General features: G+C 43.8%; 1 protein-coding gene across 1 annotated transcript in view; it reads left to right on the forward strand.

Annotated features, from left to right (window-relative positions):
• The window catches only part of ARFGEF3 (ARFGEF family member 3), a 152763-nt gene extending 127812 nt beyond the window's left edge, over positions 1–24951 (forward strand). The window contains exons 25-34 of the mRNA XM_060240126.1: positions 7828–7931; positions 8107–8251; positions 8857–8985; positions 9151–9327; positions 12540–12654; positions 13970–14072; positions 14748–14879; positions 15968–16098; positions 19840–21067; positions 23374–24951. Coding sequence (XP_060096109.1) covers positions 7828–7931; positions 8107–8251; positions 8857–8985; positions 9151–9327; positions 12540–12654; positions 13970–14072; positions 14748–14879; positions 15968–16098; positions 19840–21067; positions 23374–23565 — 2456 coding nt within the window. The 3' untranslated portion in view covers positions 23566–24951. The remainder of the gene's footprint in view (positions 1–7827; positions 7932–8106; positions 8252–8856; positions 8986–9150; positions 9328–12539; positions 12655–13969; positions 14073–14747; positions 14880–15967; positions 16099–19839; positions 21068–23373) is intronic.
• Positions 24952–27116: the final 2165 nt, after the last annotated feature.

The raw sequence follows: 27116 nt of genomic DNA on the forward strand, positions 1-27116 counted from the left end.
CAGGATGGAGGTGCCTTAATGATTTCTTGCACATCTCACCTAAAAGAACTTCCTTTAATGGCCCTGCTTTAAAAGAATATGTAAAACATATTCTTTTAAAAACAAGGCACTTTGTGTTACCACAAAGAATCTGTGTGCAAGGAGGGCCTTCTTTGTTCTTCCCCAGGCAACTGCATGTGGCTTTATACCAGCACACTGCCACATGTTCCACCATTTGGTGCAGGAGGGCAAATATATAGTGAGTTGTGGTGTATAGAGAGCAGCAGGAACCAGGCCTTGAGGCTACAGAACAGGGAAGAGGTTTATTGGACTCCAAGATATTTTTCCATGTACTATCGAGCAGTATCCATACTTATCGGGCAGTATCCTACCATCCATGTGTGTAAGGCACTCAGGGTTTTCCCACATTCCTCTCCATCTCTGCAGCTTTCATTGACCTTCAGAGAGATCACCCCCTGGGGACCCAGATTCACTCAGAGGAATAGCTGTCAGGGTTGGTGAACAGGAACAAGGAGGGACAGGGGGACAAAATTGTTCCCTCTCTTCAGCAGAGTTGTGTATGCAGAACAGAGCTGTGTGTGTGTTCCCTGCCTCCAGTCCTTCAACCCATGCAACTGTTCTTCTTGGATCCCTCCAAGGATCAGAAAGAGCCAAAGTAATTGAGTTGTGGGAGAATTGCACCTTCTGCAAATAGAGCAGTAGAATACTGCTCATTAAATTCTTAATATTAAATTCTTTGCGTATTTCTAACATTACTGCCCTGCCTTTCCTCAGTGAACCTCTATAAACCGTATTTGAATTTTTGGATGAGTAAATTCCCCAGGAATCGTAAATGTTGGCTCAATCCTCAATTTTTATTGGAAGTTGTGGCTACCACAGGAATGGCCTTGCACACCCTGTCTGTCACCACTCCCCCCTGTCATTGGGTAGCCTCACTGTGACTCACCTACTGCCAGCCCTGTCAGGCCAGAACCCCATCAGAAGGCCACGTTATGTTTGTGGACTCAAGAGAAGACTTTGGGTGTTCCTGTCTGGCTCATTGGAGCCATCTGGACTGAGCTTGGGGACTTGGGAACAATGGGCTGCAGGATCCAAATCTCTGCAGCCCTGGACCAATCACAAGCCCCCACCAGTTTGAATGACCCAATAATGTGCTTGCGCAGGAACCCAGAGATGTATATACATTTGGCCCTGTTGATCCTGCAGTCAGTCTTGTAGTGTAGCCATATACTATGCTACTCTTAATAAAGAGTTTGTTATTGCTGATTCTGAGACTCATCAGTGTGTAGAACCCAGTATACAATACCACTGATCTTCGAATGAGATAGTTCTCTGCTGAGAGGTTCTCCTGGAGCCTTACTGATTACTACTGCCTCTCCTCAGGGCCTGTTGTAAGATGTCTCCCCCACACACACACACCAACACAAACAATGCTGCTGCAAAGCAAACTGTGAAGCAAACAGTAAACTATGAGAGACATGTTTCCTCTGCCCCCAACTACTCAGGCACAGGAATATTAACAGTCTTACCTCAAAGACAGCCAACTCTTCTCTGTGTCCTCTCTGTTAACCAGCCTTAGAAAGGGCTGCAGAGCTATTGTGACCTCACAAATGGCCTCCCAGTACACATAGCTTCCAAAAGCTACACAAATAGCCAGGGAGGAAAGGCCCCACTTATTCTGCCCCCAGGGAAGTGCTAGCCAGAGGCTGTTGCTAGGAAACCCAGGCTGCTTTTCTCAGTAAAAGGAGAGGCCTCAGGAGAGTAGAATAGCATATAGTCCACAGTTATTTTCTCCAGAATGGGGAGAGAAATCTGTTGTCTGGAATTCAGTTCTGATCCCAGGAGATCTTCAGGCTCCACCTGGAGGTTGGCTACTGTAGGCCTGACAGCACCCTCTAGGTGACTTGATGCCACCCAGCTGGCATGACTTAACTAGGTCCAGCTGCTTGCTCCTGTTCAGCAGCAGTTCCTCTAAGACAGCCAATGTGAATTAGCAGTTGCTAAAGTAGTGGGAAATTCCTGGAGATTTGGTGGGTGGGGCCTGGAGAGGGTGAGTTTGAGAAAGGGTGGGACCTCAACCAGGTACCATGGCATAGAATCCATTTTCAAAATTAGCCATTTCTGCCTGGAGAAACATTGTTGCCAATCTCCAGGTGAGAGCTGTGCCATTATACCCTGCTGAGGTTGCTTGCTTCCTGCTTTTGTCCCCATTGTGGAGAAAGACTGTACTTTTATTAGGTAGATGCTGCAGGGAGGGGAGAAAGATGGAAAACTGAAATTAGATAAATTCCCCTACAGAAAATACCTTCCTTGAGGTGCACACTCACGCCAGGCCAAAAAAAAATCATGCTTGAAGCTCACGCTGATGCTAAACACCATAAGGCTGGATATGACAGGAAAAGGTGGCAAGAATGCACTGCAAACAAAAGGAATGATGTGCTTCAGTGTCTGTGGGACCATCATCATGCTCCCTCTGCACATACACACCTATTATTCTTCCTTCTTGGCATTGTTTCAGGGCTTTGAGCCACCACAAACATGGGCGCGTGCACACATACACACACATATGCCCGGGGGTGGTGGAAAGCCAGTGTCTCCCCCTGCACGTACACACCCTGCAGGGTGGGTGGTGTAATATACCGATCCAGGAGATGTGCGTAGAGAGACTATTGTGTCAGGGATGCCGTGTGTGCTAAGGGCCCTGCGCAGCGCTCGGATCGCAGCTGCTGATGACGTGGACGCCACTGGAATGACCTCCAGCCATTTGGTGTAGGTGTCCACAATAATCAAGAAGATCTGCCCCTGGAAGGGCCCCGCGAAGTCTATATGGAGCCTCGACCATGGTCTCCAGTTGGTTTCCCATCATGTGGCGGGGGCGCTGGGCGGTTCGGGACGCGACTCCTGGCACATGCTGCACCTCTGAACCCAGTTCTCTATCTCCTCGTCCATCCCCGGCCACCAGACACAGCTCCGTGCTAAGGCCTTCATCCTTACTATACCAGGGTGGGTTTCATGGAGTGACTCAAGTACTCGCTTCTGTAGCGGGGGGGGGGACCACTACCCTGCTTCCCCACAAGAGGCACCCTTTGTGGGTTGCCAGTTCCTCCCTCCTAACGTTGTATGGCCTAAACTCTTCCCCCATTTTCCCTTCGGGCCATCCCCTCACCACCCAGTCAAGAACCCTCGCCAGTGTTTTGTTCTTTCCGGTGGCTTTTGCAACCTTGGCTGCGTGAAGGGGCTGCTCCGGGAGTGTTTCTACTAGCATAACATGGTGTGCTGGGGCTGGGTCCATGGCGGGAAGCGGCAAGCGGCTGAGTGCATCAGCGTGGCCCATGGCCTTGCCCGGCCGGTGGACCAACGTGTACATGTATGAGTTGAGGAATTGGTTCCACCTCAGCACCCGCTGCGATAGGATTTGTGGGGTTTGGCGGTCCGGGGCCAGTAGACCCAAGAGTGGCTTGTGGTCGGTGGCTATGGTGAACTTCCTCCCATACAAGTAATCGTTGAACTTGTGGACCCCCGCCACGATAGCCAGAGCCTACTTGTCAATTTGAGCGTAATTACGCTCTGCCGGGGTTAGGGTGCGGGAGTAGTACACCACCGGTACTTCCCTCCCGTCCGGGAGTTGGTGCCCCAGGACGGCGCCCACCCCATAAGGCGACGCATTGCAAGCCAGAATGACAGGGAGGCTCTCATCAAAATGGTGGAGCACCGCATTTGAGACTAGGATGTCTTTTACCACCTGGAAAGCGGCAGCCTGTCACTTGCCCCATACCCAAGGGGCTTGTTTGTCCAGCAGCCGGTGGAGTGGCTCCGCAATGGCTGCCTTGTGGGGCAGGAACGAATGGTAAAAATTGAGCAATCCTAAAAAGCTTTGTAGCTCCGCCATGCAGGTGGGGGCTGGGGCTTGCACGATGGCTCGGGTCTTTTCTTCCGTCGGGTGGATCCCCGCGGCGTCCACTGCGAATCCCAGGAACTCCACCTGCGGTACCCCTAGCAAGCATTTCTCCCTCTTGACCTTGAGCCCCGCCGCTTGAAACCGGCGGAGGACCTCTCTTAGGCGATTGCTGAACTCCTCAGGGTCCAGGGCGGCGATTAAAACATCATCGAAAAATGGTTGGACTCCGGGGATCCCTTTAAGAAGAGCGTCCATTATACTCTGAAAAATCCCCGGAGCTACACTGACCCCAAACTGCAGCCTCCGCACCCTGAAGGCCCCCCTGTGGGTCACTATGGTCTGGGCTTCAGCCGTTTTGGCGTCAACTGGGAGCTGTTGGTAGGCTTGTGCCAGATCCAGCTTCCCGAAAATCTTGGATCCAGCTAGGGCTGCCAGTACATGGCTGACCACCGGTACAGGGTAGGGGTTGTCCTGTAGTGCCTTGTTTATTGTGCACTTATAGTCGGCACAAATACGCACCTCCCCGTTGGGCTTGACCGGGGTTACTATGGGGGTCTCCCACGTGGCATAATCCACTGGTTCCAGGACCCCTTGGGCTGAAAGGCGGTCCAGTTCTGCCTCGATTTTGTGTTTCAAGGCGAACGGGACCCTCCTGGCCTTGAGCCGGATTGGCCTGACCGTCGGGTCAAGCGGCAGGGAGATGGCCGGCCCCTTGTAGCTTCCCAGGGACCTGTCGAACACGTCGGGGAACTCACGGCATACCTCCCCGAACCCCTTGGATGTCAGGATTTGCCCCACCCCCTCCAAGCGGATTCCTAAAGGGTGAAACCATGCCAGTCCCAGCAGGGTGGTGAGCTGGCACTTGACCACTAGGATATCCAGCGGCCCTCTGAAAGACCCCCGCTCTGCTTGTACCCGGGCCCACCCCACTATCTGTACTGGGTTCTTCTGAAAGTCCCGCAGTATAAAGTCCGCTGGCCTCAGTTGGAGCCGGTGGCAGGGGCACAGTTTTCTCAGGGTTTCCTCTGCGATTATAGAGATAGAGGAACCCGAGTCCACCTCTATGAGGCATGGAGCTCCTTCGATGAGGACCGCCATTTTGACCTTGTCGGGGGTGGCGAGGGGCAAGTTCAGTACCTGCAGACTGGTGGATGCTGTGGAGTGGGACTCCGTTGACTCGTGGTGGGTGGTCGGTCTCCTGCGGCTGGACTTGGCTCGGCAAGCCCGTGCAATGTGGCCGGTCTTCCCGCAGCTCCTGCAGTCCCAGGTCTGGTACTGGCAGTCCCTTCGGTCGTGGGGGTCGCCGCAGCTGGCGCACTTCGTTGCGGGCAGCTTCTCCGTCGTTCGGGGTCGCTGTTGCGCTCTCACGTTGGCCCCGGCTGGGCGGCGCAGCTGGAACGCTTCTCCTTCCTCCTGTCAGTCGGGGTCCAGCTCCTCATGGTGGACCATGTCGGTCCTTGCCTTGGGGAATGTCCTTGAGGTCCTTTCGAACGCCACTGCTTCGCTGAAGGCACTCTGAAGGGTGAGCTCTTCCTTCGCGAAGAGTTTCTGTTGGAGCCTCTCGTCCCTTAGGCCCCACGTGAATCAGTCCGCCAGGGTCTCCTCCAGCTGTGCGAAGCCACAGTTGCCCGCGATCTGGCGCAGGGCTGCCAGGTAGTTGGCGACCGATTCTCCTACTGCCTGGTCCCTCTGGTGAAAAAGGAAACAGCGGGCCACTCTTGAGGGTTGAGGCAAGAAGTGGCCGGTGAGGAGTCTGACGACTTCCTCGTAGGACTTCTCCGTGAGTCTTGCAGGGGCCGAGAGACCCTTAGCGATCTCGAATGTGGCCGCCCCGCAGACGCTCAGGAGAACGTCCCTCTTCATGCTGTCCTCTGTGATTCGATTGGCCCTCAGGTAGCATTCAACCCGTTCCGAGTAGGACTCCCAGCCTTCGGGGTTCGCGGGGTTGAACGCCTCGACGTGACCGGTGGTTCCGCTCTGGGTAGCCATGGTGGCTGTGGCGGCGGTCATGGCCAGCGGTTGCCCTGAAGTCTCCGATGTAGCCCTGCTGTTACGCGGGCTAGAATCCCATCCTCGTTGCCACTGTAATGTACCGATCCAGGAGACGTGTGTAGGGCAACATACTTTATTGCAGGTACATCACACGAGAGAGGGAACACGCGGGCCGGGTCCCGCTTATGTACATTACCCGGGACAACCTCCCAGGCTGGCCAGTCCAATCCTGGCCAGTTAAACTTCCCGCCACTGATGGTGATAGGCGGGTTCTTGTGCGCTGCGCAGAGTCGCCTGGGGCATCCCCAGTCGCCTCCACTGCCTAGCCGCGCTGGGAGAAGACTAACGCCTTTGCGTAATAACGTAACAACGTGATAGGGTATTGTGGCCGTCCCGGCTAGCGCCATACACTACAGGTGGGAAGACATCAAAGATGAGGTCTGAGTGAAAGCCAAGGTTGGGGGGGGTGGGCTTCAGACCGGGGTCTGCCAGGCCCAGGTTTTTGCTTTGGAAGCTGAATGAGTGATTTCGGGCCAATCACAGACTTTTAGACTAACCTAACTTACAAGGGTGTGCAGATCAAAGTGGGATGAGGAGATTGATGTAAGCTGCTTTGGTCTTCCCCCCCACCAGTGTGAAGAAAGATTGTGCTTTTCCTATGTAGAAGCTGCAGGGAAGGGGAAGGCAATGGAAAGCTGAAAGAGGGACTCCAGGTTAGAAAATTCCTGGTGATTTAGGGGGTGAGGTTTGAGGAGGCATGAGACCTCCGACAGATACAATGCCATTTCCTCCTGGGGAACCACTGTTGCCAACCTCCAGGTGAGGAAATGACAGAAAAGATACTCTCTGTGTTACAAAACAATATCAAAATATAATTACAATACTTTCCATTCACAACATAGTATTAAAATGTAAATTTCAGTAACAAATTCAGTGACAAATACCATCTAAAGCCCACAACTTCACTACTGTCCATAAGACGATATCAGTTTCTTTCCAAACAATACAGTCTGACGATGCAAAACCAGTCCGTTCTTGTTTCGGATCCTTATGATGCTTCCTCTGGGACCGTCTTATTAATTTTGAATGCAATAGTCTGATGGTGCCTTATTTCTTTATTATACACTGTTTTATGTGAACAAATGTTACATTGTAATTGTAAAGCACAGACTGAGCCTCTCTAAACCTTTCTCAAGGTTTTACTCTTAACAAGTTTAATTTTTACAAAATTGCAAACTTACCCAGGCTTTCTCTAATTTATTTCATCACTAGAAACGTTACTGTTATTTCTCCATTGTTCAGCATTTCATTGCGTTCAATTTACCTTTCACTAGCCCTGGATAAATAAGCCTAGTAACACTGCACACCTGTTTCACTGTTTCACTGTGCTGACTGCTATTTAAAGACATATTACCCATTTCTTAATAAATGTATTACAATGTTTCACTGTGCAGTCAGCACAGTGAAACAGGTATCCAGTGTTACTAGGTTTATTTATCCAGGGCTTGTGAAAGGGAAATTGAATGCAATGAAATGCTGAACGATATTGATATTGTTTTGTAACACAGGGAGTATCTTTTCTGTCATTTTCTGATTGTTAACCTCCGTGGTCCCAGCATTGTTTGAAATCTCCAGGTCAGGGCTGGAGTTCATTCAGAATTACAACTGCTCTCCAGATGACAGACATCAGCTCCCCTTCTGATGGGGCGGGGAGTGCATGTGTTCCCTTGGGTGGGCGGAAGACAGCAAGGGTGGGGGGGCACTCAACCAGAGCCTCTATTTTTTTTCACAACGGGCCTTATTATTAGTCCATAATAATTGTACTGATACATAATTATTGCAATACGTACAGAATACAATACATAATTTTCAATCTGATGCACTTTTATTATTTTTCTCCCTTAACCCTCCTGTCTTCCCCATTCCTACCCTCCTAGGGGAAGCAGACTGCAAAGAGATTGGCGACTGTGTGCCAGGATCAGGATCCACATCTACAGACTTGTGCCTTCCTGCTCTTGATTACCTCAAGCGTTGTTCTCAGGTATGCTAAACAACACTAGAATTCCCCACATTGTCCTCAAGCACCAAGAATACAGAGCATCACTGCCCCAGACAGTTTCATCTATACCCTGTTGCTAATATCCACTGATGGACCTCTGCTCCATATGTTTATCCAACCCCTCTTGAAGCCGTTTTATTTGTATGTCCCTTTTTAGTTGCTTGCCAAAATCTACAAAATGACTATGAAGCCTATTTTCCTCAGTGGGAGGCTTGCTAATTTACCTCAGAGAACACAGGAGAGATCTGCTTGCAGCGAGGATGGCATTGAATGTGTACTCTCTGATTTTGATGATGACACAGGTAAGAAAAACTACTGTGAAGTTCTAAAGAGGAATTTGTCTAAATAGTAGTTACCTAGTTAGATATGTGCATTTGGATATTAACTGGTCAAAAACCCAACAAAAATTGCTCTTTTAACTAATATGTTTATTATAACTGATCTTAATTTAAAAAAAATCAAAGGGCATGAGGAGCTAGTATAGGAATTTGATAAATGTGTATTGTTTGGTTTCAGTAATGAGAGAAGTGAATTATTTGGGCAATAGAGATTGGATTAGGGGTTAAAGGGAGACCAAGGAAGACCACTTTAGACAGCATAAATTCAAATAACTTTGTATTCCTTCACCCCCCTGCATCTGACTGATATCTAGCACAGTGATCCTGAACAGAGTTACATCTTTTCAAGAAATCTGCAACTCTGCTTAGGTTTGTACTGTACAGCAGATGTTAGTGGGAGTCAGGAAGACAGACTGAAATGATCAGTGCCTCACTAATAAAAACAAAACAAAGTAGGGAGATTACTAGGAATCCATTACCTAGCAAAACTTCTTGGTCTCTTCTGTTACAAATAGCTTTTGCAGTATCACTTGTGTAGACTTCATTATACACACCTTTCTTTTTCCTAGGCCTTATTAATGTTTGGATCATTCTGCTAGAAGAGTTGACAACTGCCATATCCAACTGTCCCCGTCAGCACCAACCTCCCACTTTGGATTTGCTCTTTGAGTTATTGAGGGATGTTACCAAAATACCAGGTAATTGACTACATTTACTGACTTAAACAAATAGCATGTCAGATCTTGTTTCTGTTCAGGACTGGCTGCAAATTTTGCTGCTGTAGATTTTCCCCTCTCCTTTCTTTCTTGAGGGTGTTTCAAGTTCAGACCGCTTTCATCCACTTGATGTTTTTTATCCTCCAGGCCCTGCATTTGGTATTTATGCAGTGGTACATCTTCTGCTCCCTACAATGTCCCTGTGGCTCCATCGTAGTCATGGTGATCATTCTTACTGGGATGCGGCTTCTGCTAATTTCAAGCATGCTATTGGCCTTTCATGTGAACTAGTGGTGGAACACATTCAAAATTTTATACATTCAGGTAAGAAATGATATTCTCAACAACATAACTTATTGCTCTAAACAAACATGGCTATTTGCTCTGTACAGCAGAGCTTTTCAAACAGTAGGTTCCATTTGGATTAAAATTTTTGTGTGGACGCACACTCCAGGTTCTCCCCTCATGCTTAGTAAAGTTCTGTAGAACTTTCATATCCTTATATATCCTCAAAATATTAAGTGAAACCCTTACCAGTTACACTTCAACAGCAAGTTTACTTTTAAAAATGCTTTTATTGTCTGGCATGGTCTACAAGACAAGGGCTGTGATCATACATGCTAAATAATGCACTTTCATCCACTTTCCAGCTGGACTTTACTGTGTGAACTGGCAAAATCCAGTTGGAAAGGGCATTGAAAGTGCATTATTTAGTATGTATTTTTGCAGCTTTAGTTTAGAAAAAAAAAGTTGATTTTAGAAAGCCACAACTCAAAAAGCAATACCCACATTCCAACCAGTCTTACCCCTAGATTGGAAGGAACTTTGCATTACTGAGTGCAAAAAAACTTTCTTATTTGTTGGAAAATAGAGTGAACATAACTAGAACCATGCCTTTGGCAACAAGACAGCGTTCATAGGGCTGAGCTATTGATAATCAGCAACCAATCCGTTTGTTTTCTGGCTGAGGTGATCTGGAAGCTCCCAGTCTCCAAAAGAGGAAAAGCCAATTTTATCCGTTCTTGAGGTGAAGAATACCTGCCCCATGGATGTGGCATGAAAAGAACTTGCACCCCAGTTTGAGATGTTCTTCTCTACACCGTAATCTGTACTTTCTAACGTGGCTTATTAAAGCAGAGGAACAAAGCAGGAGTCAAGTGGCACCTTTAAGATCAACAAAGTTTTATTCAGAATGTAAGCTTTTGTGTGCTAAAAGCACACTTCTTCAGACGAGAGGATCAGGTACAGTGGGTGAAATACATGCAGTTTGTTGATTAAGAGGGCAAACTGGCTGGGATCACATGGTGGAACAGTGTGACAATTTAGAAGGCCATTTGGTCTGGATGGCCTTAAAAGGTAATAAAAGTTTCCTGCCAATTGGTGTTTCTGCAAGTCTAGGTAAATCACAAAAGGACATGTATTTCCTTGATGTTGTCCACCTAATTTACTTCTCAACATCAATCTATACGTTATAAACATCATTCTAGTTTGCCCTTAGAAAAAAAGAGTACATAAAATGAAAATGGGTTAAGTATATGTAATAAGATAAATAGCCAATATCCCTTATTATTCTGATACACTATTATTTAAGAGAAATACATTGGAATACTGTGGATGTATAGCAATACTCACTGAGAGTGGGTTTAACATATGTAATGAGATAAAAAACCAATATCCCTGTTCAGTCCTGGGGACGTGTTTGTTCCAAGGTTCATAATAATTTGTAATTCAGCAGTTTCTCTCTCCATTCTGTTCTTGAAGTTCCTTTGCAGTAAAACAGTTACCTTGAGGTCACCCATTGAATGCTTTAGAAGGTTAAAGTGTTCTCCCACAGATTTCTCAGTTCTGTAATTCCTAATATCAGATTTGTGTCCATTTATCCTTTGGCGTAGGGTTTGTCCTGTTTGCCCTATGTAGAGAACTGAAGGGCATTGTTGGCATTTAATGGCATATATAATATTGGAAGATGAAGTGAATGAGCCTGAGATGGTGTAGTTAATGCTGTTAGGCCCAGTGATTGTGTTGTCTTGGTGCATGTGGCTGCAAAGTTGGCACTTGGATTTATTGCAAGCTCTGGTACCAGTGTCCATGCTCATATGAGATGCTGTGTTGTTGTGGGTGAGGAGTTGTTTGAGATTGGGAGGCTGTGTATATGCAAGAAAAGGTTTACCCCCCAGTACTTTTGAAAGAGCTGTCACTGTCCAATAGAGCTTGTAAATTGTTGATGATACGTTGAACTGTTTTCAGTTGAGAGTTGTGTGTGACCACTAGTGGTGTTCTGTTATTGTCTCTTTTGGGAACAGTTCAAAGTTAAAAATGCCTTTCAAACCACCTCCCTTTCTTTCACAACATATATATCAATATTCTTAGCCTGGAGGCTGAGAGGTGATATGATCACCATTTTCAAGTACTTGAAGAGCTGTCATATAGAGGATGGTGTGGAATTATATTCTGTAGCCCCAGAAAGTAGGACAGGAACCAATGGGTTGAAATTAAATCAAAAGAGTTTCCGGCTCAACATTAGGAAGAACTTCCTGACCATTAGAGCAGTTCCTCTGGAAAAGGCTTCCTCAGGAGGTTGTGGGCTGTTCTTCCTTGGAGGTTTTTAAACAGAGGCTAGATGGCCATCTGACAGCAATGAAGATCCTGTGAATTTAGGGGGAGGTATTTGTGAGTTTCCTGCATTGTGCAGGGGGTTGGACTAGATAACCCTGGAGGTCCCTTCCAACTCTATGATACTGTGATTCTTTCTCTCTCATATATATGCATATGAAAACAGCTCTGTTCACTAAGACCAATAATTCATTTAGTCCAGCATTCCATTCCACATAGTGGACAACCAAGAGGCCAGAAGAAAAAGAAGAAGATGATGATGATATTGGATTTATATCCCACCCTCCACTCTGAATCGCAAGAGTCTCATAGCGGCTCACAATCTCCTTAATCTTCCTCCCCCACAACAGACACCCTGTAAGGTGGGTGGGACTTAGAAGACTCTCACAGAGAAGCTACCCTTTCAAGGACAACCTCTGCCAGAGCTATGGCTGACCCAAGGCCATTCCAGCAGGTGCAAGTGGGGAATCAGACCCGATTTTCCCAGATAAGAGTCCACACACTTAACCACTACACCAAACTGAAGGCCTGCAAGCCTTTTATTGTTGCCTCCTCCTTTAGCCACTTGTATTCAGAGGTGAATACCAGTGAAGATTGAGGTTCTAATTAGCCATCATGGTAATAGCCATTGATGGACATATCTTCCATGAATTTCTCTAATCTACTTCTACAGCCATCTATATCAATGACCATCACTAATCGTTTGGCATTGAGTTAACTCAAGTAAATCATTCTTCACTCAGAAAATTGTTCATCTCTCTTCAGTCTTCTGCCTATCAGTGTCACAATCCATCTAGCAGAATAGGACTGCTAGATATAAAATTTTATAAATTTATATAGATTTTTTAAATAAAACATTAACACCACATATTTTTCTACACTTTAAATCTAGTATAACCAAAACTCTTTTATTTCCTCTGTAGATATTGGCTATGAGAATATGATCAATGCAATGCTGAAAGACCTCTTCAAGTTATTGGTAGCCTGTGTAGCAGAACCCACAGAATCTATCTCAAGAGTTGGGTGTTCATGTATCAGGTAATGTAGATTTTCCTTTCCATATTCATTAAGACATTTAAAGAACAAAGTAAGGTAAAACTTTTTTGTTAGACATCATAGTATTAACTATCCATTAAGAGGACACTTGGGTTTTCCATCACAAAACATGGATGGATTGATGCACAACCATCTGAAATCATTCCTCCTTGCTGCCATTCTACCATATCTAAGCAGGGTATTGCTAAATTAGTAGAACTTTCTGAAAGAAAAGCTATAGCCCTGAGGAGTTAGCACTAGGAAGAGAGGATATTTAAAAAGGAAGGAAGGAAGGCTATGAAAGAGGAGAAAATGACTCTTAATTTGAAAGGTGGAGTAAGATGGTATTCAGCCAATTAATAAAATTATTATTTTACCCAACCCAAAACCTCCCTTAGGTGGCTAGGCTTAAACTAAAGTTTTCATCTCTGGCTACTGTGGAGACTTGGTGCCTAACATAAATTTTTGTTGCTGTTCTTAGGTATACAAGTTTCATGGTCAGAAGCTAGGGGTTTTTTTAAAGATGCAGTTCAGGATGGACAAAAGCAAATATTACTTTACAAAGAGAGTTATTAAAATGTGGAATTCACTGCCAGAGGATGTTGATGGCCACAGGCATAAACAGCTTTAAAAGGAGATTAGATAGATCCATGAAGGATAAGTCTATCCGTAGCTACTAGCCATGGTGACTGAGGGGAACCAGGTGGCAACATCAGGGGAAGGCCTCAGTGTCTACGCCCTGTTGTTGGCCATCCAGAGGAAATGGTTGGCCACTGTGTAAGACAGGGTGCTAGACTAGGTAGACCATTGGTCTGATCCTGCAGGGTTCTATATTCTTAGTATAGGTGAAATATTGTTAATAGAATCTAAGGCCTGGAGGAAGAAAAGAGCTGTGACATTTTGTTCATTAACTAACTTAAAAATCAGAAATTGTAAACAAAATTTAAAAAGAAAAAGCAATAAAATAGGATATAATAGTGGCCAGAAGGGGGAAATTTGGATTTCACGACGTTACACAATGACTAATGAAAACATCAAACTATAAATGATTAACACAATCTACTCTCCCCCCTCCCCTTTTCAAACTAAGCTCTGTTTCTTGCCAACATAGTAAGCACACTGTGAGATATTTATGAAATATATCTAAACTGGTTTAAAACTGATTTGAAGTTCCTAAACCAATTATTGAACCACTTTTTAAAGCTAGCATCTGAACCAAAATGGAAGTGGGGAGTTACTTCTGAACCAAATTTTTAATGCTACGAGACCCTGAATTTTTATAACCCTATTGCTTCAATGGTTTTCTTCTTGCTTGCAGGTATGTACTAGTGACAGCAGGTCCAGTTTTTACAGAAGAGATGTGGAGGCTGTCATGCTGTGCATTACAGGATGCATTCTCAGCTACTCTTGAACCAGTGAAGGTATAACCTGCATTTTATTGGATGCTGCAGCACGTGTTGGTTTCCCTCTACAATTATTTTCTTAGATAGGTTGCTCTGTTTATGTATCCCTGTAATACCCACATGAATTATTGCATCCATATGGATGGTGTATAAGCAGACACTGGATTTTCTGCAATGGTAGTATCTTGAAAAGTTGTCACTGCCATCATAGAAATCCTGGTAGTCAGTATAGACTATCTATATGGAAATGTTGGCTTCCATGAGCAGCACATCACTATAAGCCTGTCCTGGAGCCCCAATGATTGCATGAAGTCCTAGTTGTCTTATGTCATCCTCAGTGAATCAGTCCACAGTCATGAATAAAAATCTGTTTCCTTTAGTAGCATAAATGCTGTTGTGTAGAATGTATGATGTGGGCAAAATCCCACCATCTGGAATCATACCAGGAATCATACATCAGCTCCACCTCAAAGGGTATTTGTTGCAGGGTTTGGAAGCGTGTTAAATGTTTTTTTTTTAAATAGAGAAAATTTGATAGAAATGCATCATGTTTGGATAGAAATGCATCATGTGTGTAAGAGAGACTGCCTGATTTTAGCTTAATAGCACAGTATTACTCTGTTTCATGAATGTGGGAGAGACTGTTTGGCGAACAGGATAAATGCTAAATGCCCAGTGTTGTGTTTCTTGTAGAATTTGTTGGGCTACTTTCACAGCGGTTCTGAAAACTTCAGTGGTGATGCCTGTGAAGTGAAAGTGGCAGCTCCTTCCCTCTCTCCTAGTGCCGAAGCAGAGTATTGGAGAATAAGAGCCATGGCCCAACAGGTAAAAGGCACCTTCCCTAAAGCAGCATCCACATAGTGAACAAATGGAAACAAATAGGGATGGAAGCTCATGGACAAACACTTGTCAAGGATGCGATGATTCTGCATTGAGCGAGGGTTGGACTAGATGGCTTATTTGGCCCTTTCCCACTCTGCAATTTTATGGAATTCATTTTAAATTTAAGCTTCTTGAGCATGAATGCTGTTTTGAGACACTTCCAGTGAAATCAATGGGACTGCCAAGTGCTTAACTTAGACTGCTGTGAGTTTTCCAGTGAGATGAGTTTATCTTTCAAGCTCTCCTTTCAATATATTGAGTTTGTTCTTCTACTTAGATAACTTGGAAATGGTAACAAGTTATGTATTCAGATATGGAAGATGGCACTTAATGCCCAACCTTGAGTTGAATTCTGGGGCCTGATTTTCATGATTACATTTTTGGAATTTTAAGATTTATAATAATATTGATTTGCAGTATTATTTAGCATCTTTATTACAACATTTTCTTGTTTTATAATCTCTGGGTGGTGGCTGGAGATCTCCTGGGATTACACCTGATCTCTAGGTAACAGAGATAAATTCACCTGGAGAAAATGGATGCTTTGAAAGATGAACTCAATGGCATTCAAGCCAATGAAGTTCCTCCCCTTCCTGAAACCTGCCCTCAGGATCCTTCTCCAAAATCTCAATTTCCCAATTTGGAGCTGGCAACCCAAATCCACAATGGGGCAAATAGTTGCTGCCTGGGACTGTGAGTTTGAAGAAATGGTCCAGATGAAGGATTATGTCCTCTCTACCCAAGCACCATGGTTCTGGTGAGAATCAGATCTTTGTATGCCTGGGATTCAAGTTCACCTGGAAGCTCCCAACACACAGGTGCCTTGACAGTCCCTAGGGTTGACCAAGAATAGACCCAGGAACAGCATAAAATTAGGTTGTCAGTTCTATTACCTTATATTGCTTAAATGGAAACACCAGACGCTTTGACCAAGGACCTTACACATGGCAATTGTGTGTTCTATGGCTGACCTATATTGCCTCCTGAAACAGGCAGAGAGTTTCAGCAAGTTGCTGTAATTTGTTCTGTAGGTGTTCATGTTAGACACCCAGTGCTCTCCAAAAACCCCAAACAACAAAGAAGGATTTGAACATGCTCAGTCCTGTGTGCTTATCATTGAATTGCCTCCTGATAAGAAGCCCAATGGCCACACACAGAAAAGGTAAGACAAGTTTTCCTAAGGTTAAAGAAGTTAGTAAAAAGAAGGATGAGGCAGATAACTGTAAATAGTGGGGAAAGCTAGCTTCACAACTGTTTAAAATTGTTTAGGTTTCATTCTCATTGTAAAGCATGAAGGAAAGTCTTGTGTTTTCCGAAGTACTACATTCCACATGTGGTGGGAAGGAACTGCATGATACTTTCCTCTCTTGTCACTCCGCTCTTGCCTCAGGCTGAATGCTTGCTAGCGCTGGCAGACAGTGACATCGATCCTCATAGTATGCACAGAATGTGGAACCATCCCAAATCCTAGATCTGTGATTGTTTTTTCAAAGCTGGTTGTGAATTCACCACAGCATTAAAGATGGGAACTATGTAGAAGTATACCTTTTCACAAGCAATTATTGCAGAAAGTCACTGGCTCTTAAATTTCCATATGTAACAATAGGCATCTTATAAAAACTATGAGACAGATTTTAGGAAAAATTGGATCCCTATGTAATATGACCCAACTGACTATTCATGTTTTTACTTCTTGCAGTTGTTGTATTTAGTCTAGTTTCTCTAATACAGTTTATTATCATTTTTAAATGTTTATATAGTCCAGCACCCTGTCCCTAATAGCTGCCAGACGTATGCCTTTATCACATTTCCATACCAGTTCTGTAGTTTGTTCCTGTCCCCTGGCAACCAGTAATACCACCTCCTGTTATGAAGGTTCCATTTATGATGGCCAAGAGGAGACATTAAAAATCTTTCATGGATGAAGTATGGTCAGTAAGTGGGCAAGAAGAGAGACTGTTTTTTTCCCATGTGTACATATTTCCTTCTCCACATGACTCCTGGGCAGCCTTCATGTCTGTGGTCATATCTCAAGGAATAAACCTATGCCAGATGCCCAGGGTTAGGCATGATCATGGTGTGCCTTGGTAGTGCTTCAATAGATCCTTTTCCAATTGCCTACACTTTCTGAAAAAGAATTTCCCAGTTGAAAAACATATACGTGTACCATGATGTGTACAGTGCTTTATGTAGAGGCGTGGGTGGCTTCTCTGCTATTGTGATTACATGTGGCAAGCAGCTACTGCATAAACTATGCACTGAATAACATTCATGCCTTCACCCACTGTTTTCCACACAGAGTTATCTTTGTATTAGAAACAAACAGTGTATTAAGGGTACTCTAGCTTGGTCTGTTCACTTGATGCATAGTAAGGTATGTCTGCTCCCTGCTGCTGAAATTTCATTTTGACTTAGTGGAGTTTCTCTTTTTCCTTCTGACTGCTGCATCAATAAACAGGAAACTTGGGTAAGAGGAGCATTTATTATTCCTCCATGCAGTGTCATGACAAAAACAAAATAAAATGCATTTGTCAACCAGCATTGGGTTTATATTTTCTGTAGGGCAGACAGTGCTGTGAATGAACAGAATTGCTTTTTACCAACCACCTAAAGGGCTGTTGTTGTTGTTATCATCATCATCATCATCATCATTATTAATTGCATTTGATGAATCATTCTGTCCCGGCTAGTGCCAGGCTCTGGGCGATGTACAACATTTAAAAACACACATATATAAAATCAGTTACATTAAAAAAATTACAAACCCTGATGACATCTTTAAAGTGCTCTTATTCAGTCATTGCATCACATCAGGGGTGGAAGGATCCCCCCAAAAGGGGGTGGGGAGGAAAAGGTGCCAGCACAGCAATAATCACTGTCCTTATGCAAAGGCTTTGTGGAACACCTCTGCCTTACAGGCCCTGCAAAACTGTAAAAGATCCTGCAGGGTCCTGATGTCTTCTGGCAGAGCATTCCACCAAGTCAGGGCCAGGATTGAAAAAGTCCTGGCCTTTGTTGAGGACAGCTGGACCTCTTTTGGGCCAGGGACCACCAGCAGATTTCAACCAGTGGAGCATGACGCCCTTCCAGGGACATAGTGGAGGAGGCAGTCCCGTAGATATGTCGGTCCCAGACCGCTCAAGGCCTTAAAGATCATTACCAAAACCTTGAATCTAACCCAGTACACAACCGGCAAACGGTGTAGCTGGCACAACACAAGTAGAATATGTGCCGTCCGTGGTGTTCTTGTCAGGACTCATGCTGCCGCTTTCTATATAGTTGGGGCCTCCATCTGAAATGGCTTTGAAATGTAACGCTGGCTCCTACAACAACATTCCTGTGCATCTGCCCCCTTTATCACCACAGTATTGTGTGGGAGCACTAAATATGCCATAGTGGGACTTTTACTGGTTCACTAGCAGTGACCTTGGTATCGAGAAAAATGGCTCACATGCACAATGCAAGTATTGTTAATATCTCCCTGTGTGAGATGCATGCACTCTGAAAGGGCATCACATCCTTGTGTCTCTTGTCACTACAGTGAAGGCTGTATGCAACAGGACACATCATTTTGGCCTGTAATCAGCTTCTGCCTAGAATTTCTTTACAGACTGAAAAGCTCCCTGCAGAATATAGCCACTAGAGAGTGTCAAAGCACAATGTGAGGACTGTATTAAAATGAAACTGGGGTAGAAGTGGAAAGTAGTAAAAAAACCAAACAAATAGCAGTTCATTCCAAGACATTTTGATTTTCATAAGGGTTGATGGAAATATTAGCAAATTTGGTAACAGAGAAAGCAAAGTAGTAAAATGTGCTTATTTTTTCCCCACACCCATTTTGATCTGAAGCAATCTATTCTCTGAATTAAAACATCATATTAATATTCTTAATGTAGTATTTATATTATATCATCTTTTACCTAAAAGAGCACAGCATGGGGACAGGAACAAAATCTTGCTCAGATCCATAATCTAATTCATAGGAATTGTGACTTTCCAGGTCACATCTTTATGAGAGATCAACATGTGGCTTTTTTCAATATTCTTTGGGTACAAATCAAAAAGGTTAAGTACTGGTAGACTATTTCTCTAAATTGGAAGCTCCAGAGGTTCCTCGCATTGCTGCTGTTTAAATTTTGCATTACTTTGTTAAAACAGTTGTTTGTGCAATGTAATCCTGTTGGAATAACAATTAACACATAGTTCATGTTGTTTGTGCAGTGTAATGGCTTAATATTGTAATATATGATGGTGTAATACTGAAATTAATTCTATTCATGTAGGATTGTACTGTAAAACAAGAGAACTTTTTCAGTTTGCTTGATTATTTATAATGAAAACTGTTTGAAGGATAGAGAAATCAGAGGCATGCCAGTGACACTTCCTTTTAAGAAGTTCATGCGGCAGAGTTCCAGTTTATTTTTTACTTGTTGGAATTTATATGGTTGTTTGTGTGGGGACTATTAGGGTAATTCAGAGATGGAAACACAGAAAAATTGGGTTGCATGTTTTGTCCCCTGGATTATAGCCTATGGCATTCACATGTGAGGAAAAATTCAGTATTATTTTAAGTAACCAATATAATGATATAGGGTTGGATCACGAGTAAATTAACTATTTCTGGCAGTACCTCTTCCTGCTTCAGAGCCCTCTCATGACATTCCTCAGGGACCCCTATTTTCCCAAGGAGTAGCATTTTGTAGAAGTCAGTGGGCTGCAGTGGTGAGCTGGGAGGCAAGAAATTTCTATTCTGCCTTTGGAAATTTTACTCTGGACCCAATTCATGGTTTTAAGTACTCTGCTCTGAGAGTCTTGCAGTTAAGACAGGATAGAAATGTTAAGACTGATTATGAAACATGTTAATCTATTTCTCCCCCCACCCCCATCTTTTGGCTGTATGAAGTATTCCTTTCAGAACAATAGTTGTGAGCCTACTGTCCCACCAAGTCCTGCTACAGAATTTATATGATATTTTGTTGGAAGAGTTTGTGAAGGAGCCTTCTCACTCGGAAGAGAAGACTGTGCAACAACTGCCAGAAACAAAATTAGCTGGTTTCCTCAGATACATTTCCATGCAGAATTTGGCTGTCATCTTTGACTTACTGCTGGACTCCTATCGGACAGCCAGAGAGTTTGATACAAGGACTGGATTGAAATGCTTGCTCAAAAAGGTCTCTGGCATTGGTGGAGCTGCCAACTTGTACCGCCAGTCAGCAATGAGCTTCAACATCTACTTCCATGCCTTGATTTGTGCCATTGTGACTAACCAGGAAAACGTTACTGCGGAACAGGTGAAGAAGATCCTCTTTGAGGATGATGAAAGAAGCACTGACTCATCCCAGCAGTGCTCTTCAGAAGATGAAGACATTTTTGAAGAGACAGCTCAAGTAAGCCCACCTAGAGGGAAGGAAAAGAGACAATGGAGGGCCAGGCTGCCATCTCTAAGTGTTCAGCCTGTCAGCAATGCAGACTGGGCTTGGTTAATAAAACGGCTTCATAAACTGTGCATGGAATTATGTAATAACTATATTCAAATGCATCTAGATTTGGAAAGTAGCACAGATGAACTACCAGTCTTCAGGGGAGACTCTTTCTTCATCCTTCCATCTTTTCAATCTGAAACCTCCACTCCATCTAACGGAGGGCTATCTGGGAAGGACACCCCTTCTGAAGATGACAAAAGTCAAATCAGGGACTCTTTTACAGAGACTATCACTCCTAAAGGAGGAAGTGGAGATATGCTGCTGCTTCCACCTTTGAGTCCCAAAACTGAGAAGAAGGACCAAGCCAGGAAAAAGGAATGGTGGGAGAGTGCTGGCAACAAAATCTACACCATAGCCACTGACAAAACCATCTCAAAACTCATGACAGAATATAAGAAAAGGAAACAACAGCATAACCTGGCCACTTTCACCAAAGAGATGAAAGCTGACAAGAAAGGGGATCCACTAAGTACACGGGGGGCAGATTCACCCCTCCCACAAAGACCACAGAATTTGGTTGACCAAGGCCAAATGAGGCACTCCTTCAGTGCAGGGCCAGAGATTCTGAGGCAAGAGAAGAGGCCAAGGTCTGGGTCCACAGTCAGCTCACTCAATATATCTGTCCGGGATGGTGAGGCACAAATACAGGTAAGGCAAACAGGGCAGTGGTGTGACTAAAGTGAAAGAAAGTATGCCTTATATACTCTGATTGAAAGGATGCCTGCTAGAAGCTTTATTAGTTGTTTTGAAACACAGGGCTCTCTTTTGGGGGGGGATTGCAAGGCAACTGGTACATTAGATCAGGGGTCCCCAACCACCAGTCTGTGAACTGGTGCCGGTCCATGGCCTGCTAGCAACCGGGCCGCAGAGTGAGGCCACACCACCTCTTCCATCCACCTGGGTCCTGGACTGCCAGAAGGGGCAGCACTGCTGTGACCTTAGCCTACCCCTCTTTTATAGGCCCCCGCTGATCAGCTAATCGGTGGGGGTCTTTAAATGGGAGGGGGAGGCAACAGAAACAGCTCCAGTTTAAAGATCCCCATGGGGGGCATGGATGGGGCACGGTTGGGGGGGGCAGCCTGAGATGACAAAAAACCCAATGCCGTGCCCCACTCCCCCTGGTCCATAGAAAAACTGTCTTCCACAAAACCAGTCCCTGGTGCCAAAAAGGTTGGGAGCCACTGCATTAGATGACATATTAATGTGTCATACGCATTAAGCAGTGCAACTTCCTGGCCAGGATGCCTTAATTTGATCATAAGCAAAAAAAAACAAAAATCACTTGAATTAAAATATATCTAGTTAAAACTGACTCCATCCCATTCTTCTGTCAAAGCTCAGAAAAGACTATTTTGGAGGACCCTCAGCAAGATGATGCTAAATGACCACCACCACCCACTTCTCACTCCCCAGGACGAAGGGTGGCAGTTCTTGCTGCCAGTTGCCTAAGTGGCTGCTAATCCAGCACCACTTGCTCACCTGACCCTGTCTCACTGTGTAGCAGCCATGATAAGAGTAAGGCCTCTAAAAAGGATGACTGGGGCTGTCCTAAGGGAGAGGAGTAAGCTGTGGTGATCATTGGTTCTCCTGCTCAGTCTCTCACCCATGTAGGCAAACCAGCAAGTGACGATGGTTCCAAGGAGCAGCCATTTCCACTAATTTCCCTCAGGGGGATGGCAGCAAGATAGCATGAGGAAGGGAAAGCCTGCCATTAGTTCTCACTATAAAAACGTTGTCCTGCCAGTGTACTTTTAATGGTACAGCTATCAGTCTTTGTATTCCTGGTTGAAAAATCAGTTATATTTTAATTTTCATATAATTGTGCTTTGTTCTCAACATTCCTATTTTAAATATGCATACATTTGCAGATATCTATTGTTGTGAGTTTGGAATCTGGTTACTATAAAGGGGGCTTTCCTATTGGCCTGGCCTAAAGTGGCATGTCCACTGCAAGCTGGAGCTTTTGACAAAAGAAATCATAATGTTTCTTAAGGACTGTAGATGTTTCCTCAGTGGTATCAATTGCTGGGAAATGAATTTATCAAAGCACTCATAAGAGCCTGAAGGAAGTGATCCAGACCCAGCCAAAGGGAGGGGGCAGATGAATGTCTGTGTATGAAGAAAGAAGCTGCTTTCAGACAGCAACAGTTCTCCATGGAGCTCCTGGTGCCACTGCAAATCCAGAGGCATTCACAATAGCAATGCAGTCTACACATAGCAGCATTCCCCAGTGTGATGCAGTCACTAGAGCATCTAAATAGGACATGGGAGACACAGGTTCAAATCCCCACTCTGCCATGGAAACTTGCTTGGTGACTCTGAACCTACCTCTCAGGATTGTTGTGAAGATAAAATGGAAGAAGGGAGAATATTGTAAACTACTTTGGGTTCCCATAGTGGAGAAAGGTGGGGTATTAATGAAGTAAATAAATAATTCCCATGTATCGGCCTTTGTGGCCACTGTCCACCCCCCCTCTGACCACTGGGGGGAGGGCTTTTATAAAATCAGCAATCTCTAAAACAATTTAGCAAATTCCATTTTTAAGGCCTCAGGTGGTATACCTGAAGAAACTAAAACAAGGGAAATGATGCAGAAGACAGTACTGCAAAAAATCTTTGCTCTAGTTTGGATACCAAACTGAGAAAAACCTCCATGTGGAAGCAACCAGAGAGGAAGCAGACTGACACTGCTGTGAGCTGACTGAAGCATCTTGGAGTGCAGAGTATCTCCATATGATGTGGAGGCAGCAGTGAATCTGCTACACTGTGCAGGTGCCACAGTTTTCCAGTGCTCTCCTCTAAAGGGAACGACTTGGAGTAGTGGGGAGCATATCATATTGTTTACTACAAGATATAATGTTTAACCTGTTGTTCTTTTTGCTATTTATATGATGTTATTTTATGTGACACATCCCATTTTCTCAGTCTTTTTTAAAATTTCCTTGCTATTTCAGGCATGGACCAATATGGTGTTGACCGTTCTGAACCAGATTCAGTCCCTGCCAGACCAGATCTTTACAGCCCTCCAGCCAGCAGTGTTCCCCTGCATCAGCCAGCTGACATGTCATGTGACTGACATCCGGGTTCGTCAGGCTGTGAGAGAATGGCTAGGAAGAGTGGGGAGAGTTTATGACATAATTGTATAGCAGCTGTATTGTTTGCATTACCAAGTAGAGATCTGCATCTGAGGCGCTTCAAGGCATACAGACTACAGCTATTGAAAATGTACCTTTTAACACTGGTAGACAGCTGTACATGTAGCTGCCTATTTGGTGTTAATAACTGACCAGGTTTATCACATGCTGTTAACTGCTTAAGAGTATGACTCAGTCTTGCTTATATCTAGAACAGCATGTGATAAATACATTTTATTCAGTGCACTGAGTATCACACAATAATTAAAATCTGAAAATGCTATTAAATCAGGCTGACACATGGATACTCAGCACACACAATGTTGCATATTTTCCAAGAATGAAAAAGATAGGGATGTTTTTCTTCAAGAGATGGTAGTAAAATGCAGTTAGCTTGAAATGGTCATCTTCATAAAACATGTTTGTGAGGAAACAGATTAAGGACCTGCATTTTTAGACTTTCAATGTTACTGACAACCTCCTTATTCAAGTGCAATTTTGTCCTCATAAATTAAAAAAAATTATGTTTAAAGTTTTTAAGCTAGTACCATGGCTACCTAGATGCTTTTAGTTCAGCATCTCACTGTGCCCTAAAATCAGGCAGGCTGATATTGGAAACAATCTGTATTCATACCAATAAATACAAGAATCAGTGAAAGTAATAAACTAAGGTGGGATCCACATGTTTTTGGATATTGTGTTACTGCAGTCTTTTCCCCCTAGGATTTTCTTGGGTAGATAGAAAAATCAAAGATAAAAAGGATTACAACAGCACAATATCTCATGATCTTTATATCCAGTTCATTTATTTCAAGTTGATATTTCCTCTTGCAAAGCATGCAATGAAAAATGTGCCTTCCAATTAAATAATAATAATTAATTTTTAAAAAATTACCAGCACAGTGTCATGGCATGCCTTCAACAAGTGGTGCCCTTCCCCACCAAGTTGCCTATGAGCTTCTGAGACACATCTTATATAATTTCTTGCTATCCTAAATGCCTGAAACTATCCTAGCCCTGTAGTTAGCATATTCAGAGATGGAAAGGGTAATCCTGTGTGGGAAAGTATATGTCCATTGCCACAGACTTCAAGTGGATATTTCCACTTTTAGCATCTCATACAGGTCTCCAGAAGAGGAAAAAGAGATCATACATACTACTCTTCTTTATTCCTTGCAAAATATAATCCCCTAAACCAATTTAGTTGTTTCTGTGCTAACTACCTTCTTCTACCCCTGCATTATGTGTGAATATACTTCACACATTGACTAGGTTTTGAAGTTCAATGGCCAGCCTACTTTTTATTACCTGTCTTCAAGAGGAAATAACCTAGCATTTAGAATGTAGGACATCAAAAATTAGAGTTACTTCATTGGATGCTCACAGTTACCCTATGAAGTAGACTAGGCTGAGAGAAGATGGTTGACACATCATCCTTTCTGGTTCTCTTGAAGCCTTTTTCCAAAGCCAGCCTCTCCAACCTATTTTGCTGCATAGAAGTAGACCAAAGTTTGAATCCAGTGGTTATTCATTAAGGTCTACAAATGTGGGTGTGCCCACTAAACTATTGCTAAAACCATCATTCTCAGATATGTCTGCCATCTACATAGGTGCATGTAGGACATACTATGTTGTTCAGACTGATTCCTGCCACTCTGGTTTGGAGGCCAACTCCACAGCCAAGGTTAGCAAAAAGAGGTGTGTGCTTTAGGAGCACCATTGTAGTAGCCTATGATACAAGTGATGTAGTATCCTTTGCAAGTTCATAGAAAATGCTGGAGCACAACCTTGGATCATGCAGCACATCCTTTTGGGCTGGCCCTTATGATGTTTATCCAGATCCATTAGGAAGGCACACAGGAGCCTTCCTTCAGCAGCCTGGTTTCTGATGCATTGCTCTTTGCCTTGAAGGTATCTTTGCACCTCTTCTTTTTTCCTGTTTAGTTAAATCAATATAAGATAGTAAGTGAATGTGCAAGTTCTGTCAGCTGCTCGACCCTTGTGTCCATTGACTAGAGATTATGATGTTCTTTGCAAAAGAAGCTGCTACTATGCCCGGGTGACTTGATTACATGTACTGGTTTTATTTCTTATTTGGTTTTAAACTTAAATACGCAGTGTTTCTATGCCTCTCTTTGTGAAGTTGGATTTTTTAGGGGAACATTTTCAAGTGGTGCACGCCTACGTTGTTTGTTAGTGGGATTTTATATGCAATTCTAGCTTGTCACTATAAGCATTTATTTAGCAGAGTCATTAAGTAGAGAGACAAACATAAATCACACTCAGGATTTCTGCATTCATTCTCCCTGAACACCAAAAAAAAAAAAATCCTGGATTGTAAAAGTAGTTGTTTTTATGAAGTATGTTATATTTGGACCAATATTATGAATTCCAAATGTCCAGAAGGCACCTGCTTCATTATGAGAAAAGACAAAAAGTAGTTGCTTGTCTTAAGGTATACTTGACTGTACAACTAGCAGCCAGAGACCATATGGGATCTTTCTCCCTTGCAGTTGTTCACCTAATAGGTAAATGGTTTGTATTTAGCAACTCAGCAGGATATTTGCTCCACCACTGTATCAAATCTTTTTGGGTACTACCATATATCATAACATGAAAGCTGGCCTCAAGTACAGCATGTTCTGTATAGCATGCTCATGGTTCAGGGGTGAAATGGGGATTCTGAACAGAATAATATTGGGAGTTTAAGGGAGGGTTCTGTTGTCTTGGTGGACCATGAAGAATTGCCACAAAGTGCTACTGAAATGAATGTATAGCCTTAAGACTACAAATTTTAGAACAGCCATGCTCCATAAAGAATGATGATTCGCATATAGAGTTACACTGCAGCAAGAGCTTTCCTCTTCTCTCCAGTGGACAAAGTATCTCTTTATGCATGCAGAGCTGTCCCTCTCACTACAGCAAATTAGGAAACTGGTGCAAAGAGGAAGTTACATACATGTGCCAGAGTTCCTATACCTGCAAAGTATTCCTGATCTAATCAGTCATCTCGCCAGTGAGCATTAGGAAGCTTAAGTGCACAGGAACCCGTCATACATCCTTGGTTCTTAAAGTCATTGGCCCTTTTCCCTGTTCATAAAGGGGAAAGAGACCTGGCACCATTGCAAGCATGTGCTCCTGTAGAAAATGGCATCAGGTGGTTGGGAGAGGGTAAAGGTTTATGCCACTTCTCTAACACGCAGAGGTCAGGTGAGTGCATGACTAAGAGCCCAGAGTGAAATTACATAGGAGAAAAAAACTCTATAGGGAATGCCTGAGTCTTGCCATCTCCTTCCCTTCTATAACACTAAATTCAACTGATCTTGTATCCTGTCATCATTGCTCTGAACATTTTCTTGACCAACCCAGCCCCCTAACCCCAAAACAGTTCATTTGATCAGGGATGGGAAATTGCTCAGCATAATGATATCAGAATAATTGAATTACAAGAAGAGGAGAAAATTCAACACAAGATCGCCACTTTGAATGACAGACCCCATTTTTTTGCTAACATAAGTCTGCTCACAGGGAACACAGTGTTTTATCTAGAGGGAAAAAATACT

The sequence above is a fragment of the Heteronotia binoei genome, chromosome 1, assembly GCF_032191835.1.
Source record: "Heteronotia binoei isolate CCM8104 ecotype False Entrance Well chromosome 1, APGP_CSIRO_Hbin_v1, whole genome shotgun sequence".
NCBI classification, from domain to species: Eukaryota; Metazoa; Chordata; class Lepidosauria; order Squamata; family Gekkonidae; genus Heteronotia; species Heteronotia binoei.